General features: G+C 46.4%; 1 protein-coding gene across 2 annotated transcripts; it reads right to left on the bottom strand.

Annotated features, from left to right (window-relative positions):
• Positions 1 to 7,958: 7,958 nt before the first annotated feature.
• On the bottom strand, positions 7,959 to 15,851 carry LOC116958741 (uncharacterized). Of its 2 annotated transcripts, XM_076057406.1 has the most exons (3): positions 15,708 to 15,851; positions 15,315 to 15,377; positions 7,959 to 12,246 (listed from the first exon to the last, which is right to left on the bottom strand). In XM_076057406.1, exon 3 carries the CDS (start codon positions 12,216 to 12,218, stop codon positions 10,212 to 10,214), a length of 2,007 nt encoding a protein of 668 aa, XP_075913521.1. In that variant the 5' UTR covers positions 12,219 to 12,246; positions 15,315 to 15,377; positions 15,708 to 15,851; the 3' UTR covers positions 7,959 to 10,211. The 2 variants fall into 2 exon arrangements, with proteins under 2 accessions (XP_075913521.1, XP_075913522.1); XM_076057407.1 differs by lacking the exon at positions 15,315 to 15,377 and having other exon boundaries at positions 15,708 to 15,840.
• Between the last annotated feature and the right edge of the window lie 1,943 nt (positions 15,852 to 17,794).

The following is a 17,794-nucleotide window of genomic DNA, read 5'->3' as shown; positions in this document are numbered from 1 at the left end:
AACACCGCCAGTGACGATTTTCTGAACCGGTCCTGAGCCTCCCCTACGTCGACTCAGCCTCAAACGAGTACCCGGTGTGGTGTGTAAACATCGCCACTAGGGAGACAAAGGCGGCCGGGCGTGGTGCTGGCCACCCACCCCCTCGTGTGCCGTCCCACCCTTAATAGGTGTTCGCTAACAGCACTTGCCCCAACAGTCTGTTAAGGCTGTACGGGGGATCTTTGTATTTGTGTGTTGGGAGCAAGTGTGGGGGCTGATGGCCCCCTCCCCACTCACGCGTCCTAACCGCGCGGATTACGTAATCTTGTTTAAATCGCCGCTCGCAGCTGTTTGGAATTAATTAATTAATATACTAAGCCGTCGTGTCAACAAGCCGGCCGGCTGCGATCGGAATCAATTAATTAATTAATCTCTGCGCAATACGCTCGCGGTGCGGGAGAACGTTCATCTATTTATTTGTATATATGCGCGCTCCGTACACACACTGATTGGAGTCACCCACACACAGCAGTGCGCTAACCGCTGTCCCACCGCTCTTGCCACTCTTCACACCACGCGTCAACCAACAATCTGGCACCGAGGTTTTTATTTCCGGCGCGAATAGCGAACCCTTGTTTGTGGTCCTCCCCCAGCCAGCCCCTCCAGACAGCGCCTAACCTCTTATCACCTCACCCTCGCAACGTGCGATGACCCCACGCTAGGGCTGACGGCGAACTGGGCTGAATTGGCCCCCCCGTACGCTCACCTCACAGCTGTACGATGGAGGATGGGGAAGAATCTCGCCTCGAAGACTTTTGCCCGGATAAATCGTTCGCAGCTGCGCCCAACAAACATCAGTTTCAGTTTATTTAGTTTCAGTTTATTTTTTTTGGTATAGCCCTGTGAGCCATTCGGCTCTTGAATCGGGTGCAACCACAACAAACAAAAAAATAAAAACACGAACAAGAAAAACATCTTAAAGTGACTATGTGACTTTGTGCAAACAAAAATTTCCATGAATAAAAACAGCAAAATATTCCTGAAAAAAGCATCGTACACCAACGCTGTGTGCAAAAAATCCCAGTGGGATGCAAGTCAAACAACAACAACCACAAGAAAACTTAGATGAAGGCCATCAGTCTAACTCCGTACTACAACAAAACAAACATGTCCAAACCGAAAAACGTTTTTGAAATAACCAAAAAATAAAGCCATAATTGCAACCTAACAGTGATCACAGGGACTGTGACCGATTTTTTACAATAAACTACGTAAATAACATGTAACACCAAATCCTAGAGCCATAGCTGGCTGCATGAGTTACTCCACAACAACAGGAGCATCAGTCGGAGTATGAAATTTTTCAATGCACCTTTAAGATCACGCTAAATCAAAATACAGATAATACTTTGCAGCGTCATCCGGAGTGAAACATTTTATGCCAATGAACCGCAGTGGCAGCTAGGGGTGTACAATTCCTCTAGAGCAGTTTTGAGAGAAGATCTAATTTGTTGCGATTCAAGTTTCAGTTTATTGACAATAGCATTCCAGACCCTGGGGGCATCAATAGCAAAGGCCCTACCTCCAGTTTTTGTACGGCAATAGGGAATGTGAAGCTGGTAAATGAGCGAAGACCTGAGGTCAAATTTGTTCTTTGAAACAGAGAGGAGATCCTGCACGTAGTCTGCGGATTTTTTTGTAAGTACATCGTTAATAAATACGATCTGGTGCACAAGCCGTTGAACATTAAGATATGTTAAGTTTGACCCAATGTAGAGATCACAGTGGTGAGTCCTATATAGGCAGTTCAATGTAAATCTTAAGGCCGAGTGATAGATGGAATCAAGCTTCTTCAGTACAGTACTTGGGGCTGATTTATACACGATGTCACAGTAAATTTTGATTTAAAGCTTCCGTGACTGCAGGGATTCATATTCTTGGTTCTTTCGGTAAAGTCACGTAGAAGGGGAACAATGAAATAATAAAAATATAAAAAGGTAAAATTCTCACGACGTTTCATTATTTTATTGTTCCCTTTCAACGTGACTTTACCGAAAGAACCAAGAATATAAGATGTCACAGTAGTCAAGTAGAGGCAGTTTGGTAGCTTTTATCAATTCCAAACGGAACATTGGGGGGAAGCAGTGCTTGTGTCGATACAGAAAACCAATTTTTATTTTTGTCTTTTTACCAATATAATCAATGTGATCTTCAAAATTCAGTTTTGAATCCAGGATGACCCCAAGATACTTATAGATCTTGACTTGCTCTATTTGATAACTATTTAAGGAATGTAATTGGGGAAAAATAAATTCCTGCTTTAGTCCTGGTGAGAAGCATAGCACCTTGGTTTTGGAGGTATTCAGGACTAGTTTATTCAGGACATGGACGTTGAGGGCACCTGGTCTCCACACGACTCCAGAAGAAGAACTCTGATCTATTTTGGCCCTCTCTCTCCTCTTATCTTCACAAAATCCCTTAGTCCCCTGGTGACATGACATCATCCTGCGCGTCCAATCGAACGCTTTTTGCGGCCGTTTTTGAGCGCTCTGGGCGTTACGTGGGGGGGGGGGGGCACTACGTCACCCCCTCCCCCTCTCCCCCCTTCCATTGTCCTTGAAGCGGCGTTCCTTATCGCTGACTGACCGGTTAACCTGGATGCCCGCTAAGCCGAATACACACCCGGGGCGCCCGTGGGGATTTCCCCCTCCCCCGCCCCACTGTTTACGCTGTCACCAGGGGCGACTGCCTTGGGCACCACCCCCCCCCACCCCGTGTCGTGTATGCTTCATCGCGGCCGGCCTGTAAAGCTCTATGCCCTATTTTGGGGGGGCCGCGATGTAATCCGGCCTGGGGGGGGTCCGGCCAATCTGTGGGTCCGTGGAAACCGTGGAACATCCCTAAGGGGTCCTCGGGTAAAAACCCATCGTACCCGGGGGCCCCCCCTCGAGACCCTACGGGGGTGCATGTGAGTGTTTAGTGGGGGCGTGCGTGCGTTCGTGGGGGGGGGGGGGGGTGCAAGGAGAGGACAGCGCCAGCTGAGTTCCTCCGCTGCGGTGGCACCACACAAGTTTGAGTGGCGTGTAGTCGTGGGAGTTGAATGGGCACGTGCTGCTACTGACAGTCGTTGACTATGGTTGGACAGACGCTGATAACAACAACAACCGCAGTTCGCCACTAAGTGGCGGTGACGTCACCACGACGCTTGTGCTAGGCCATGTGCACTTTGAGGCCACGTGAAGTGTCAAACGCCCGCTGGCAGGAGGTCACGGGGCAGACCCAGGTGCCACGGGTCGACTGACTGAGATAACTGGCTGATACACCACCTGTGCCCCCTACTGTGCCAACTTGCTGTGCTTTAGCCACCCGGTGCTCCGTTCGTTGTTGTGAGCACCGCTCCTCCGCCCTCCATTGTTGTTGGAGGGCGACTGCCTCCAACTGCCCAGTAGCAGCATCCTTCATGAGCCTCCTCCACTGAGGCTGATCTTGACACCGCTGGTACCAGTCATCGGCAAGTCCACTCAGCTTCACGTCCTCCTGTACCACATCACTACATCTCTCTAGCCCATGCCGCGCCCGTTAAGCCCCCTCTATCTTGTCAAACAAAAGCTGTTTAGGCATGCGGTGGCTGGGCATGCGGGCTATATGACACAGCCAACGCCGCCTTGCCTGCCCAGATCTTTCAAGGATTTGTGAGCTCCTCGCACAATCCAGCCTGGTTAAACCCAGAATGGATCGTAGGCCGGCCAGCCTAAATGTTTCCAACCGGCGAAGATGCTCCATTAGGGTGTCCACGTTTGCAAGCATAGAGAAAGGAGGGAATGACCGTGGCCGAGAAGACCTGAAGCTTCGTGCGGAGCGACAGACCAGGCAGCTTCCACACAGCGTTACGCAACCGATGAAAAGATAATGCCACTCGACTGAGTCGGAGTGAGATCTCTGCTGTTAAAATGGAGCCGGTCATGAGCACACTGCCCAGGTATGGGAAACTCTCCACTCTCTCCACAACTGCCCCATCACCGATTGGGAGTTGTGGGGGTGGAGTGTCGATGGTATAAAATACCCAGGCAGGTGCTTAGTTTTGGTGGGGCTGGTGGTAAGGCCCCACCTCTTAGTGGCATGCTTGAGTTTCAGCAGCAGCACCTCCAACTCCTCCTCTGAATGAGCAGCAATTACCAAATCATCGGCATACATAATGTGGTTGGCCAATAGGGAGCCATCCCTTGACCGCACCCGGGCATCGATCTGCCTCGCATTATATCTGTACCAAATGGAAATTCCCCCAGTACAGCTATTGAAGGCTTCACGAACTACGTGGTCAAAATAAATGTTAAATAATGTGGGAGCCAGAGGACATCCCTGTCGCACCCCAAGGTGTACAGGGAATGGCTCTGACTCCCGGCCACGTACCAAGGCCCGCTCACCATGATGAAGGTCCTTAATGATCGTGAGCAGAGGGTCAGGTACTCCAAAAGCACGAAGAACAACCCAGAGGCCAGGCGTAATGATGGCATCATAGGCCTTGACCAGGTTAATGAAGCAGAGATGTAGGTCTTGCTGGAATTCCCTATACCTCTGCTGTAGCAGACGGACAGAAAATATGGCATCTGTGCAGGACCGCCATTTCTTGAAACCGCATTGGGGCTCCGCAAGCCTCTCCTCAGCGTGCCTAGCAAGGCGATGTTGAATAATCCTTGCCAGGACCTTTCCCGGCACACTGAGGAGTGAGATTCCCCTTGTATATATAGGTGTTATGAAAATTGATGAAAATAATGAAAACTAAATTAAATTTGCATAATTTATCCGAAATTATGTTAATCAGTGTAATTATGTACATAAATTATGCTGATTCGAGAGATAACCATATTAATTTATGCGAGTGGGCGTGGTTATAATGCAGGTCGTTATGGATTATCAGGTCGAGCCTCGGTGACGAGGATTGTGTTATGAATTGGAACAACGCAATTGATCGTATGCAGTTCTGTAGGTGTTGTGAGCATAAATGAGATAGTCGATTCGACTCTGCTCTTTAATTCCGTATTATTGATAAGGATACGATTACTCTCGATTGTACATGATGAATTACGTGTGTTATGGATTATGTGTGGTGATAGGTCCCCTCAAGGTTCAGATCTCATACGCAGAACAATATTACGCAGAATTTAAGGAAGAATTACACACAAACCTTCTGCTTTAACCAATTTTATTTCTAGCTAACTTTAATTTTTGGATATTAAAAACTCTCGATCTTGGAATTTCAACACAGCGTTAACATGATACCATCACGATTGCATTGTTTCACTTTGATAACGGCACCTGTGGTTAATTCCCGACGCATAACGCAATCGATCGGTTGTTGAGACAGAGATTAAAACATGGAAACTATTCTATCAAAACCTTAACCTTATAATGTAAATTCGTATTTAAAAATTGCCAACACAGTACCACATCAATTCATATCACGTTAACAGTAGGACGATTGGTTATTATGCAACTCAATGACAGCAGTATTTTTCGTTATGAATTGATTTTTAATGCACCATCTTGGAGTGGCAACCCTTCTTGATTATCCCGATATGCGTATCGTGTGTCTTCTTTATCACTGGTTCAATTCTTTGCGTAAAGCAGACGCCGAGGTTAGCATCTCTTGTGTCCAAAATGTGTTTCCTGTGTGTTGTGGCGCGGTGGGGGAGTGAGGGGGAGAGTGTGGGGGAGGGGGGGGGCATACGAACGGCTGCCAGTTTCTGTTCACCGCTGGCTGGATGAGTCAGCACGACGCTCGCCGTCGTCGCACGATGGGTGTTGAGTGCGGGGCCGCTGCCCTCTCAGCCCTGGTGTCGCGAAGTTGCGCGCTGTAGCACGCTGGTGGCACGCTGTTGGCACCCGCTGGTGCTGATGCTGGTGCTGATGGCACGCTGGTGGCGCGCGCTCCCTCTCCTTGAAGATGGGCGAACGCGCCCGTGCTGGTTCGCTGACAGCAGTTTCTCTCCACTGCTGGATGAGCTGCGCCGGTGCGCGCTCTTTCCGCTGCTGTAGTATCTGACGCTGCGCTCGCGGGCGACAGGTCAAGTTTTCTTCTGCTGAGTGAGCCAAGTCGCACGCGCTCTCTCTGTTGAGGTTGTTGGCGGCTCTCTGACAGCAGGTTTCCTCCACTGCTGTATGACTCAAATCGCACGCGCTTGGTCGCTGGTTTTCTGAAGTTGTTGGCGGCTGATCATGCTTTTCCGCTGCTGGTTGAGGCCATGTTGCACGTGCTTTCTCTGTGGATAGGCTCGAGCGCTCTCAGCGCTGATTCGCTGATACTTTGTTGGCGGCTGACCAAGCTTTTTCTTATGTTAAGTGAGTTGAGTCGCACGTGCTCTCTTTGTTGAAGTGCGCGAACGCGCCCATGCTGGTTCGCTGACAGCAGGTTTCCTCCACTGCTGTATGACTCACTTTCGTTGATACATCGCGACTCAGCGATCCTCGCTACTCAGCGAGGCTCGGAGCCAGCCGTTCCATGCGACTGCTCGTCTGCTGGACTGTCTTGACTCGCTGATCTGTCTTGACTGTCTCCTTCTGTTGGACTGCCTGACTGAACTTTTTGAAAGCCGTTATATTAAAAAAATAATTCTCTCCGCGCAGTAGAAAGGGGGGGGGGGGGCGTGGTCTGTGTGTGCGTTCGTGTGTGTGTTTGTGTGCCATCTGCCACACCCCTGGAGGGGGAGAGGGCGACCCTCTTCGTAACATCAGTTTTCCTCACTAGGGTGTGAAATTCCTTTCTCGTGCTCTGCGGGAGATAAAAAGGCGGCCGGGAGGCTCTTCCTATCTCTACCTTTGAGTTAACTTCCCCTCCCCTCTTGGTGACCCTGGAGGCTGTGTCCATGAACCGGTTTGTTTGTGAAATCGTCCCCTGGCCATCTGGTGATTCGCAGATAACCTCTCTGCCCTCTCCTGGAGTTTATTATTCTATGCATTTATGGCCTTTTTACGATTTCCATCTGTGTTTGCGTGTTTTTGGGTTTGTGTGTTTTTATTCATTATTTCGGGTCATTAAAAATAATATATATGCAAATATTATTATTCATATTAATTTTGGAAAAAGGTCGATATCCAACACCCTGTAGTTGTTACAGTCTGTGCGGTCCCCCTTCTTAAAGAGGGGGACCAACAGGGCATCCTTCCAGTCCTGCGAAACCTGTCCAGTGGTCCAGACTGTTGTTATGATGTCATGAAGGGCAGTCTGTGCACAAACGCCACCCTCCTTCAGCATTTCGCTTGGGAGCTCATTTTGACTGCAGGTATTGTGGACAATGCAGACATGAATCCTCGTAAAAATGTTTCAGTTTTGTTGCCAGAAAAAAAGGAGAAAAAGCCTAATATTACGTTTTGGAACTGGCAAAGGAAGTCTAATTATGTAGATGCTCACCCCGAGCCCTCGTTACTTTGATAGTGCATTGTCTTTGAGCTGTACGCCTTTTGGCGTCATCTGGTCGAGCACCAATTGGGTCGAGGCTCAAAAGAAAGCCGTCCCTTGGTGTGGACCAATCAGTTTCAAGGACAATGCATATATTGTCATAGTATGTTTTTTGTTTGCATTTTGACTGCAGGTAGTGTGGTTAATGCAGACATGAATCCTCGTAAAAAGGTTTCAGTTTTGTTGCCAGAAAAAAAGGGGAAAAACCCTATAATTACATTATGGAACTGGCAAAGGAGGTCTAATGATGCATTCAAATTACGTTATGCTATTTGGGGAGGTGTAATTGCATTAATTAATGCAAGTGCGTGTGATTATGCTAATATATGTAATTATAATTAGGCTCTGCCTCGTTGTCTAGGGTTGTATTATCAATCGGGATAATACAATGATCCCCGCTTTAACTTTTACTGATTTTGTCTTAGTGTGTTTATGTCAGGTCTCAAGATTCAGATCTCACCGCAGGATAGTTCTTATAATTAATATTATTATGCATGAACTTAGGAAGGCACCACTCAGACACTTGTGTTAAGCAACTTTAATCTCTTAACAAAAACATAACACTCTAATATGCAAACTCTTATGCTAGTAATGTCAACACAGTACTCCTGGAGATGTTCTCCTCATTGAGCCGTACATTTAACCGTCAATGATTACGTTTGTTAAACTGGGTAACAGAACAATCGGTTAATTCCTCAGAGGAAAGCGAGCATTCACGGCGATGGGAAAAAGTCCTTAAAATTAATGTGACAATATTCATGCAAATAGCAACAAATAAACATGTCCCGAAAGCAAAAGTAGACCTCAATGAATTCATTGGTAAGATTATGCAATTAACGAAATGTCTTGGAACAATGCTGTGTGGCAGTGTGCCTGCTTCAGCAAATGCTTATCAATGGCTAAGGCTTCAATACATTCGCGGGCAAGATTCTGTGATGAAAAGAAAGATTTCAACACAATAGTCTCCCTGTGAATGTGTAGATTCATAACATAGATGTTTCTAAATATTATTGGTTCTTTTGGTAAAGTCACGTAGAAGGGAAACAAGAAAATAAAAATGTAAAATAAAATTCACTTTTTTCAAATTTTCTTGCTGTGGTTTTCACACCTGATTATTGCTTGTGTTGCAGTCGAAACGTCGTGAGAATTTTATTGTTTTATATTTTTATTATTTTATTGTTTCCCTTCTACGTGACTTTACCGAAAGAACCAAGAATATGAATCCCTGCAGTCACGAAACCTTTAAATAATTTTTTTTTAGTTTCATCAATGAACTCATTGGTACAGTTATGCAACAACAAAAAGAATGACTAAAATATTCCTAAACGACCGTATCTGCGTAACTCAAAGGGCGAAACACAAGGCTAACTTTCGGAGTACTCTTATTAGTCCGACGTGTGTAATGTGTGTGTGTGGGTGGATTGTCTCCTTGCTCAACTCTTTGCGTTAAGCAGACGCCGAGGTGGAGCGTTGCTTTTACCAAAAATGGGGGCAGTTGTTTGTCCTGTGTACATGTGTGTATGTTCTGATTTCCATAATTAATCTGGAGGGAGAGGTTCCTTTTGCCTGGTTGCATTCTCCCCCCCCCCCGGCCCCGCTCTTCCCTCGCGACTGAGGTATTACATTTTCTCTTCCATCATGGTTTGGAATTCCTTCATGGTGTTCGATATCTCAAGGCAAGGTGCCCTCCTTGTGTGTAATTTATTGCTACCACGTGCTTCTGTAAGATAAAGGCGGTTGGGAGGCTCTCTCTTTGGAACGCATTATCTTGATCGTGTGTGATTGACCTGTTTCGGCTTTATTGTCGAGTTATATTTTGATATCCTGAGGTTGGAGAAAAACCAAGTTTTTACTTAAACTTACTTGGGCAATTATGCCATTAACTGGTATGTAAATTTCGATTTAAAGCTTTCGTGACTGCCAGAATTCATTCTTTGGTTCTTTCGGTAAAGTCACAGAGAGAATAATAAAAATAAGGTGAATAACATTAATATTAAAATAATATACCAGAAATAATAACCCACTAATGTAGATTGTAGCCTGGATCTTAATCTGAGTGCAATCCAAAATGTCGACTTATTCTTATAGCCAAGTTTCGAATTTTTACTGAACTAAAATAAACCAAAAAAATTGTCTGTTCGGTTCTCGCCGCCCAGAAAGAATTGTGGCGCCCATTGCTTGTACGTGCTGTGTGGCGGCCTTTGAAGCCCGGTAGAGATTTCTCCAGAATCTCATTAGCACCCCCCCTCCCCTCTTTGCACCTGGGTTTTTTTTTTATTACCTTTTAAGGCTACTTCCTTGCCTGGTGTGACTTGTGGAAGGCAGCTGCTGTGAGGGGTGAGGGTGGTTGTTACAATTTTTTTTGCGTCATGCCACACCTCGATTGATTATTAAACGAAATATTTTGGCTGAATTATTCTTCATATCAATTTGGGAAAAAGGCCTAAATATACAACAGCCACCACCTTGTTCCACACAGGGGCAGCTGCTACTAGGGGGTGCTCTTTGAGTGTTTGAGACGAGATACGATACAAAACTCTTAATTGCCGAGGCGATGAAGCAAGCACCATAAAAATTTAATTATTAGAACATAGTGAATGCTTGGGAGCTTATTGGCTCTCGCTCCTGGTTAGAGATCTACCCAACCCACAGGTCCACAAAGACTGGCCGCTCTTACCCTGCAGGTTGAACCTAGGAATTGAGTGTTCAACTTCACGTTATTTTAATTAAAGGCCTGTGACAAAGGTGCATCTATTGGAGCGACATCGTCTCTGGCTTACACATCTACCGGGTCTCCTTTTGACTTTGTACTGTCTCGGAGGAAGTCCACCCACACCTCCACTTCCACAAACTGCTGGGAGTTGCCTCGCTCTGCCTCACAGTGAGAATTCTCCTCCTGCTTCACGTTGCCTCCATCGATGCAGTCCGATTGTGGAGTTGAATTTTCATCTTCACATTTTACCCTCACTTCTTCGTTCTTCACCATCACTTCTTCACATTTCACCTTCACCTCTTCATATTTCACCTTCACCTCTTCATATTTCACCTTCACCTCTTCATATTTCACCTTGATACCATTAAAAGTGTCCAAGCTGGGATTTTCTTCCGGTTCTTGTTTCATGAGGGATGGGCTCATTGCGGCACTTTGACTTTCACAAGCTGATTTCAGATTCCGCTCTTTGTGGATCTTCTGATGCTTGTGTGTTCTCTGGTGTCTTTGAAGAAGCGTTGACCGTGCAAACACATTCCCGCACACACTGCACTTGAAGGGTTTCTCCCCTGTGTGTGTTTTCTGGTGTGTTACAAGAGCAGATGAATCGATGCGAAGGTCCGATTTTGGAGTTGAATCTTCTTCACATTTTACCCTCACTTCTTCGCTCTTCACCATCACTTCTTCACATTTCACCTTCACCTCTTCATATTTCACCTTGATACCTTTAAAAGTGTCCAGGCTGGGATTTTCTTCCGGTTCTTGTTTCATGAGGGATGGGCTCATTGCGGCACTTTGACTTTCACAAGTAGATTTCAGATTCCGCTCTTTGTGGATCTCCTGATGCTTGTGTGTTCTCTGGTGTCTTTGAAGAAGCGTTGACCGTGCAAACGCATTCCCGCACACACTGCACTTGAAGGGTTTCTCCCCTGTGTGTGTTTTCTGGTGTGTTACAAGAGCAGATGAATCGATGCGAAGGTCCGATTTTGGAGTTGAATCTTCTTCACATTTTACCCTCACTTCTTCGCTCTTCACCATCACTTCTTCACATTTCACCTTCGCCTCTTCATATTTCACCTTGATACCTTTAAGAGTGTCCAAGCTGGGATTTTCTTCAGGTTCTTGTTTCATGAGGGATGGGCTCATTACTGCACTTTGACTTTTACAAGTAGATTTCAGATTCCGCTCTTTGTGGATCTTTTGATGCTTGTGTGTTCTCTGGTGTCTTTGAAGATGCGTTGACCGTTTAAACACCTTCCCGCACACACTGCACTTGCAGGGTTTCTCTCCCGTGTGTGTTCTCTGGTGTTCTACAAGATGCGCAGACCGTGCAAACGCCCTCCCACACACACTGCACTTGAAGGGTTTCTCTCCCGTGTGTCTTCTCTGGTGTATTATAAGAGCAGATGAAAATGCAAACGCATTCCCACACACACTGCACTTGAATGGTTTCTCTCCCGTGTGTGTTCTCTGGTGTATTATAAGAGCAGATGAATGTGCAAACGCATTCCCACACACACTGCACTTGAAGGGTTTCTCTCCCGTGTGTGTTTTCTGGTGTGTTACAAGAGAAGATGACTGTGCAAACGCCTTCCCACACACACTGCACTTGAAGGGTTTATCTCCCGTGTGTGTTCTCTGGTGCGTTATAAGAGCAGATGAATATGCAAATGCATTCCCACACACACTGCACTTGAAGGGTTTCTCTCCCGTGTGTGTTCTCTGGTGTAATACAAGAGCAGATGAACGTACAAACGCCTTCCCACACACACTGCACTTGAAGGGTTTCTCTCCCGTGTGTCTTCTTTGGTGTATTATAAGATCAGATGAATTTGTAAACGCCTTCCCACACACACTGCACTTGAAGGGTTTCTCTCCCGTGTGTGTTCTCTGGTGTATTACAAGAGCAGATGAACGTGCAAACGCCTTCCCACACACGCTGCACTTGAAGGGTTTCTCTCCCGTGCGAGTTCTCTGGTGCTGTGTCAAATGTACAGGACGATCAGTGCTGTATGCACGCCGGTCGCATTGTTGCCTTTTTGTACCGAGCCGCGCCGAGTGCCTTAGCTCCATCAGACCAATTCTACAGAGGAAGTGACAGCTACAGACAGAAAAAAAGAACATCCACACCATCTACACGTCAGTATCGATGCACAGAGGAATGCATATATACAGTAACACGTGACTTACACGTCTATACTTATTAATATATTCATAATAGAGTGAAAAAGTTTCCCAAATTCATCACACGGGCTGTTATGGCACACAATGAGAGGGCGAATGGTCACAAACGTGCCTGGAAGCCCTCGTATCTTCAAAATGAATGTTAACCCAAAACTCCGAGCACACAATTTCGGCTGTCTGGCTACAAAAGGAATATCTATGAAAGCTAAATTCAGCTGACATAGCAAAGGGTGTTGAAAATAATACTATTTGTGTTATGCAGAAATTAATGTTCAATAGCAACTTAGAGGTGTGAAGCCAGGCACAGATGTCCTTGAATGCTGGGATGAACAGATCTGACTTTAGCTGCAAGTGTGCTGTGATAACTTCCTGACTGTTTCCATGCTTACAAAGCGTTCCAGAGGAAAACAAAAATGAAACTACTGTTTCGATATAACCTCCGTGTTCAGAGTTAATAGACTTTACTGCAAACACAAATTTTACACTGTCACACACTGGCATGGTAAACACGTGGTGGTGTGTCCAGACCCATGCCTGGCCACCTTCATCCACTCAGTATTAATGCTTCCGCACTCCACCAAGTAATTAATTGAGGATCAATCAACACAGCCGAGGCTGCGTGTCTCTCTCTCTCTCTCTTCCCGTGGTCGCGTGGATTTTCCTCAGGATCCCCCGGTTTCCCCTCCACATGTAGAGAGTGAACACCACCACGCGTCTAGAGTGAACACCACCAGGCGTCTAGAGTGAACACCACCAGGCGTCTAGAGTGAACACCACCAGGCGTCTAGAGTGAACACCACCAGGCGTCTAGAGTGAACACCACCAGGCGTCTAGAGTGAACACCACCACGCGTCTAGAGTGAACACCACCAGGCGTCTAGAGTGAAAACCACCACGCGTCTAGAGTGAACACCACCACGCGTCTAGAGTGAACACCGCCACGCGTCTAGAGTGAACACCGCCACGCGTCCAGAGTGAACACCGCCAGGCGTCTAGTGAACACCACCACGCGTCCAGAGTGAACACCGCCACGCGTCCAGAGTGAACACCACCAGGCGTCTAGAGTGAACACCGCCACGCGTCCAGAGTGAACACCGCCACGCGTCCAGAGTGAACACCGCCACGCGTCCAGAGTGAACACCGCCACGCTGTTGACAAGCCTCACGTTCATAATTGTTTTTTTACCCTTTTATCTGGCAACAAAACTGACACCTTTTTTACAAGGAGTTATGTTTACCTTAACCACAATACCTGCGGTCGGAACGCAAACAAAAAACTCTGATAATGTATGCACTGTCCTTGAAATTGATTGGTCCACACCCGAGACAGCTTTCTTTAGAGCCTCGTCTCACATGGTGTTGGACCAGAAGACGCCAAAAGGCGCACAACTCAAAGACAATGCACCATCAGAGTATGAGAGGTCGGGGTTAGCATTTACACCATTGGAAACCTCATTTGCCAGTAACAAAATATAATTGGTGTTTTACCCTTTTATCTCTGCGTTCCGATCGCAGGTATTGTGGTCAATGTAAACATGACTCCTTGTAAAAAAGGTGTCAGTTTTGTTGCCAGATAAAAGGGTAAATAACCAATTATCATCTTCTTTGGTTCTTTCGGTAAAGTCAAGTAGAATGAGAATAAAATAATAAATTGATGAAATAAAATAACACAATAATATTCTCACGACGTTTCGGCCACAACACAAGCGGCCTTCATCAGGTGAAGGGACGAGACTGTCTGGTAGGACAGCGCTTGAGTGAAAAAAGCCACGTTCAGATCACGACCTTTAAGCTGTGTCAGAAGAAACAAAGTGCCTTGACAAAGGAATTAGCATATAATTTAGCATTGAAATGGCCGAGTTATTAGCTTGTGACTGGTCACAGAAATGGCTATGTTAAAGTTAAAGTATACACATCCACAGAGGCACCCCTTGACAAAGGAATTAGCATAGAATTTAGCATTGAAATAGCTAAGTTAAAGCATACACATCCGCAGAGGCACCCCTTGACAAAGGAATTAGCATAGAATTTAGCATTGAAATAGTTGAGTGATTAGCTTGTAACTGGTCACAGAAATAGCTATGTTAAAGTCAGAGCATGCACATTCACCGAGGCACCTAGTACAAATCAAACAGGAGAATTTAGCATTGAAATAACTAGGCGAATTTAGCATTGAAATAACTGAGTGATTAGCTAGTGACTGGTCACAGAAATGGCTATGTTGAAGTCAAGGCCTACACATCTGAGCTATTCACAGTAACTGGGTATACAATACAATGTATAATGAATACTATATAGTGAACCAATAAAAAAACTAAAATATAAATTACCTTAATGTTATCAATAAACTCTATATTCTCCAATCAGCTAAGCTACCAACAATAAGTCGTTATATATCACAATGCTATATAGCGAAAAAATGGGTGGATTCTTACCCTCAACTTTAGCAACACGGATAGCTACGGGCCCCGTTCAGACGGACGAGTTCATACAAGGTCGGAACAGAGGAGGGGGAGAGAGACAGCTGCGAGGCGCTATTATACTCCATGTTGTAAACCATACCAATGCTAAATTCTATGCTAATTCCTTTGTCAAGGGGTGCCTCTGCGGATGTGTATGCTTTAACTTTAACATAGCCATTTCTGTGACCAGTCACAAGCTAATAACTCGGCCATTTCAATGAAAATTACATGCTAATTCCTTTGTCAAGGCGCTTTGTTTCTTCTGACACAGCTTAAAGGTCGTGATCTGAACGTGGCTTTTTTCACTCCAGCGCTGTCCTACCAGACAGTCTCGTCCCTTCACCTGATGAAGGCCGCTTGTGTTGTGGCCGAAACGTCGTGAGAATATTATTGTGTTATTTTATTTTATCAATTTATTTTATTCTCATTCTACGTGACTTTACCGAAAGAACCAAAGAAGATGAATCCTTGCAGTCACGAAAGCTTTAAATCGAAATTTAACCAATGATCATATTTAAGCCTCACCTTGTGTTGTGTGCAGGTCGCTTCTGAAAACAAGAGCGTTATAGCAGCTTAAACGGGCTGGGCCTGGTAAAAAATAAAAAAAACTGTGTGAATATTTTAAGTAAAACAAAGTTACAAAGTGGCGAGCCGTGTGAAGACAAATTAAACTTAAGCGAGATAATTGAAGCAAACGCGATCAGGCGAGGGCAGGAGGCAAGGCCCCGCGTGGATAGGCCCCACGTTGTAAACTTCCAACCTGGACATCGCTTCCATGCACGCTGCTACTCAATTTACATCCCTACGAGAGAGAGCGAGGCTCTACCTCGGTAAACAACAACAACCACCAACACCAGCACAACCACAACAACCACAACCACCACAACTACAACCACAACCGCGATGAGAATTTCTTACCTCGGATTTCAGTGCACGGTCTGAGCGGCAACTTTCTGTTACGTCGCGACGTCACGTGGCAGCAGGAGGTGACATGACGTCACTTGTGGGTACTCTAACACTCAACGATTGGCTCCGTGATTTAAATAAATTATGTTAATGAACCTGGCCCATTCGTGGAGGGAAGGGGCGTGGGTGCCGAACCTGTCACAAAAAACTCGCGACGGCTTTCACGAAGACATTATGTTAATGAGACGCCAGTCACCGGGCGTAGCTTTGCCCAAATAAGAATTGGCACTGGAACGTATCGGCAGCGGCCAAGCGGAGGTGACGTCACGGTCATGAGCGCGGTGGTCGGGGGTGGGGTGAATAACGTTGTGACATGACGTCACTAGCGAGGCACACCTCCCGCTTGCGTTTGACGCCGATGAGGTCACGATAAGCGGTGACGTCAGAGAGCGGGGTCAGAGTTCAAGTTTGTTGACAGAAGGGGAGCGGCAGTGACGTGTGAGCGCTGCGCTCCGCACTCGACTAGCCGAGTTAGTTCATAGTTAATTTATTTGGTATAGTCCTGTGAGCCATTCGGCTCTTGAATCGGGTGCAACCGCAACAAACAAAAAACATGAACAAGAAAACATCTTAAAGTGACTTTGTGTGACCGTGGAAACAGAAAATCCAGGAAAAAAATCAAAATATTCCTGAAATAGCACCGTACACCAACGCTGTGTGCAATAATCCCAGTGGGATGCAAGCCAAATAACAACAACAACCACAAGACAACTAAGATTAAGGCCATCAGTCTAACTCCGTACTACAATAAACAAAAACATGGCCAAAACAAAAAACGTTTTCGAAATCACCAAAATAAAAGCCTCATGGCTGTGACCGAATTTTTAACAATAAACTACATAAATAAATTATAACACCAAAATCTAGAGCCATATTTTAGGCCACTGATTAGCAGTGGCAGCTAGGGTTGTACAACTCCTCTAGAGCAGTTTTGAGTGAAGATCTCATTTGTAGTGATTCAAGTTGCAGTTTATTGGCAATAGCATTCCAGACCCTGGGGGCATCAATAGCAAAGGCCCTTCCTCCAGTTTTTGTACGGCAATAGGGAATGTGAAGCTGGTAAATGAGCGAAGACCTGAGGTCAAATTTGTTCTTTGAAACAGAGAGGAGATCCAGCAGGTGTTCTGGGTAGGTGGGCGAGTGAGTGAGTGGGTGGGTGAGTGGGTGAATGGGTGGGTGAGTGGGTGGATGAGTGTGTGGGTGAGTGTGTGGGTGGGTGAGTGGGTGAGTTAGTGGGTGGGTGAGTGGGTGGGTGTGTGGGTGAGTGGGTGGGTGAGTGAGTGTGTGGGTGGGTGAGTGGGTGGGTGGGTGAGTGGGTGAATGGGTGGGTGAGTGGGTGAGTGGGTGGGTGAGTGGGTGAGTGAGTGAGTGGGTGGTTGAGGGTGTGGGTGAGTGAGTGGGTGGGTGAGTGAATGGGTGGGTGAGTGAATAGGTGAGTGGGTGGGTGGGTGAGTGTGGGTGGGTGGGTGGGTGAGTGAGTGAGTGGGTGAGTGAGTGGGTGGGTGAGTGAGTGGTTGGGTGAGTGAGTGGGTGGGTGGGTGAGTGAATGGGTGGGTGAGTGAATGAGTGAGTGAGTGAATAGGTGAGTGGGTGGGTGAGTGAGTGGTTGGGTGAGTGAGTGGGTGGGTGGGTGAGTGAATGGGTGGGTGAGTGAATGAGTGAGTGAGTGAATAGGTGAGTGGGTGGGTGAGTGAGTGGTTGGGTGAGTGAGTGGGTGGGTGGGTGAGTGGGTGGGTGAGTAAGTGAGTGAGTGGGTGAGTGGATGGATGAGTGAGTGGGTGGGTGAGTAAGTGAGTGAGTGGGTGAGTGAGTAGGTGAGTGGGTGTGTGAGTGAGTGGGTGAGTGAGTGGGTGAGTGAGTGGGTCGGTGGGTCATCACTGTCAACCCATACTTTTTCCCGTATTCTTGCACTGGGAAATTGAGTTTCCAGGTCCACACGGCGTACAGCCGTTTCAATGCGGGCAAATAAAAAAAACGTAAAAATTGTCTCCCTGTTTGTGTTTCTCCCTTGTGATGGGGCTTTGTAGGATGAGCGTTGA

This window comes from Petromyzon marinus, chromosome 82 (assembly GCF_048934315.1).
Source record: "Petromyzon marinus isolate PM22_M1 ecotype Great Lakes invasive population chromosome 82, UKy_Petmar_22M1.pri1.0, whole genome shotgun sequence".
Classification (NCBI taxonomy): Eukaryota; Metazoa; Chordata; class Hyperoartia; order Petromyzontiformes; family Petromyzontidae; genus Petromyzon; species Petromyzon marinus.
This window is presented reverse-complemented; position numbering and strand designations above follow the sequence as displayed.